At 41.0% G+C, this 2,500-nt stretch overlaps 1 protein-coding gene across 1 annotated transcript in view; it reads left to right on the top strand.

Moving 5' to 3' along the window:
- The window catches only part of LOC138011274 (RNA-splicing ligase RtcB homolog), a 21,747-nt gene that overhangs the window by 10,620 nt on the left and 8,627 nt on the right, over window positions 1–2,500 (top strand). Inside the window, exons 13-14 of the mRNA XM_068858230.1 lie at window positions 1–39; window positions 2,197–2,292. The exon at window positions 1–39 is cut by the window's left edge and continues 168 nt beyond it. Coding sequence (XP_068714331.1) covers window positions 1–39; window positions 2,197–2,292 — 135 coding nt within the window. The remainder of the gene's footprint in view (window positions 40–2,196; window positions 2,293–2,500) is intronic.

Here is a 2,500-nt window from a genome sequence, read left to right as displayed (position 1 = left end):
TATGACGTGTCACATAATATTGCGAAGATAGAGGAGCATGTATCCTTTTTAAAGAGACTACTTCGGGCATACATACATTACTCCCTTCGAAAATATGTTTTGATTTTACACAGCGACTTTTGTCGAGTTTGGAAAAACTGAAAGACTATATGACAAAAAATCTCCCTTAACCCCAGTCATACTTCATATAGATGGACTGATTATGAAACTCTGGATACTTCAAAAGCGAGTACAGTAACATCGCAATTCATGTTAACTTGATCGCAAGCATACACCTTATTCCAAATTTGCCGCCATTTTGTTACTCTTTTGTTTTTTTTGCAAATTGGCCCTTTTGGCCTCGCTTTTAAACGTAAAATTCAAAACAACATTTAACCTTGAACGAGGCAAAAAGGGCCAATTTGCATTCCAACCAAAGAATACTAAAATGGCGGCCATTTTGTCCTCGGTTCACAACCGAGTTTTGAATAAATTAATCGTAACTTTTGATCGGCTGTCGTTTAGAAAAACGTTGTGGTTTGTGTATGGAGGGCCAAAACTGCGAACAAAAACATAAAAGAAAGAAAGTTGCCGAGTTTCATAACCATTTTCATCAACTATGCTCAAGTGAATGAAATAAAGAAAGTATTTTTTTGGATCGTGTCTCCGCGATACTCTCAAAAAAATCCGAGTGCTTCCGAACAGGAGTCGAACCTACGACCTTCCGGCGATTACAAGTTTGGATACTCTGCCACTGATCTATGAGTCTTGTGGAAGCTAGGCCAGGTTTAGGTGACAACTGTGCCGCTATACTACTATGATTCAAATTGTTGAACTGGAGCATTTTATGTTATTGTGATGAAGAAAACTAGTTTAATGGCTTAGCCCCACGACTCTCTACACCTCAGTGGTACAGCACCCGAACTCGTAATCGCAAGGTCGAAAGCTCGACTCCTGTTCCGAGTCACTCGGACTTTTTCCGAGTATTCCCGAGTCACCATCGGAAAAATTATCTCATCGTCTCAGTCTTTTCGTGAGTCGTGAAATGCCAATTTTATTTCTCGCGAAAAAGCGACTTTGAGTTAATTAAAGGGCCACCGACAACCAGTGTCCTTTGCGCGCCTTTGTTGTTGTTATCATCCGGGCAATCCTCTGAACTCGTGGTTTTCAACATCATCCCGTGAAGAAGAACTTCTGCGAATTCGCTGTTCGATTTGTCTTTTAATCCAAACGCCTTCCTCCTTTCTTTCCATAATCTTAAGGTTGAAGTAGCGAGCCAAATAACATGGCGCTTTTCCTTCCTCGGCAGACGACCTTTCTTCACAGTTTTCATTTTGCTGTTAACACGAACACAACACCCAAATAACGCCAAAATACAATATTTAAACATTAAGGAAAATATTAACAAAGTTTGAAGCTACTGGGCATCCAAAACTCGACGATGTGAGGCGATGGAATTTGACTTTTCAAGAAATACTAGTTTCTGTATTACAGAAAATGGCGCCGATAGCTTGCACGCCTGCAAAGACTTGTGGTTGTCGGTGGCCCTTTAAGCTTTCCGTAGACCATGTTACTCGACCGAATCCACGTTCTTTGATGACCGTAGCTTTTGTCTTTTCTTGACTTTCACGGGAAAAAGCAAAGGAACTTTATTCTGCAACTGTCTGGTCGTTCTAGTGCTGGAGCTCTAATTGGGGACACTGTCAACTGAAATTAACTATTAACGCTAATCAAGTCAAATGTTGGTTTTTGAGGAGAGAGGAATTCCGAAGTACCTGGAGAAAAAATTGGTGGGAGATGAGTGCTCTCGCCACTGCGCCATCCCTGCATTATTATTATAGAAAACTGGAGCTCTGTTCTCATGTAAATGTTTTCTTTTGTTTCGGTGAAAAAAACACCACCAATGATCACGTGAGTGAATGTCGCCATCGTGTCAAAATGGCGACAACACAACCACCGTATGTGGCCATATTTGTTTGCCATTCGAGTCCAATTGGAAGCGAACCCAAGTCTATTTGTGTTTTCTCGCTCTTGGAACCAGCTGCATTAGTTCATTTGATTTCCTGCCTCCTCTGTGATCGGACAGAGTGGGTTTGGATTTGGATATTCAAGGTTTGGGTCCGCGTGAGCTTCTAACATTTATGATTTTACTCTTTCGACGCTAGCTAAGGACTGCATCGCGGACATTAACTTAAATTTGACTTAACCGTTCATGAGATTTTAGACGGCGTTCAGAAGACTCTTCTTGTACACAGGAAAGGTTCGACGAGGGCGTTTCCGCCCCATCATCCTCTTATCCCTGTGGACTATCAGGTAAGCTTCATCCAGTTTTTTGTTTCTCATCTTTAAAATACGCCGAATAGGACAAAGAAATGATGAAACTTGTCAGATGTGACGTGGCTTTATACATCTGGTAAAGAAACTGTAAATTTGTTTGTTTTTTATTTTCAGTCGTGACAAAAAAATCTATCTTTTCACAATTTCTCGTTGCTTTAAGCTATACTCGGGCTGCTCCAGTTGT

This window comes from Montipora foliosa, chromosome 7 (genome assembly GCF_036669935.1).
Source record: "Montipora foliosa isolate CH-2021 chromosome 7, ASM3666993v2, whole genome shotgun sequence".
NCBI lineage: Eukaryota > Metazoa > Cnidaria > Anthozoa > Scleractinia > Acroporidae > Montipora > Montipora foliosa.
The sequence above is the reverse complement of the archived record's forward strand: the minus strand, read 5'-3'. Positions and strand labels throughout refer to the sequence as shown.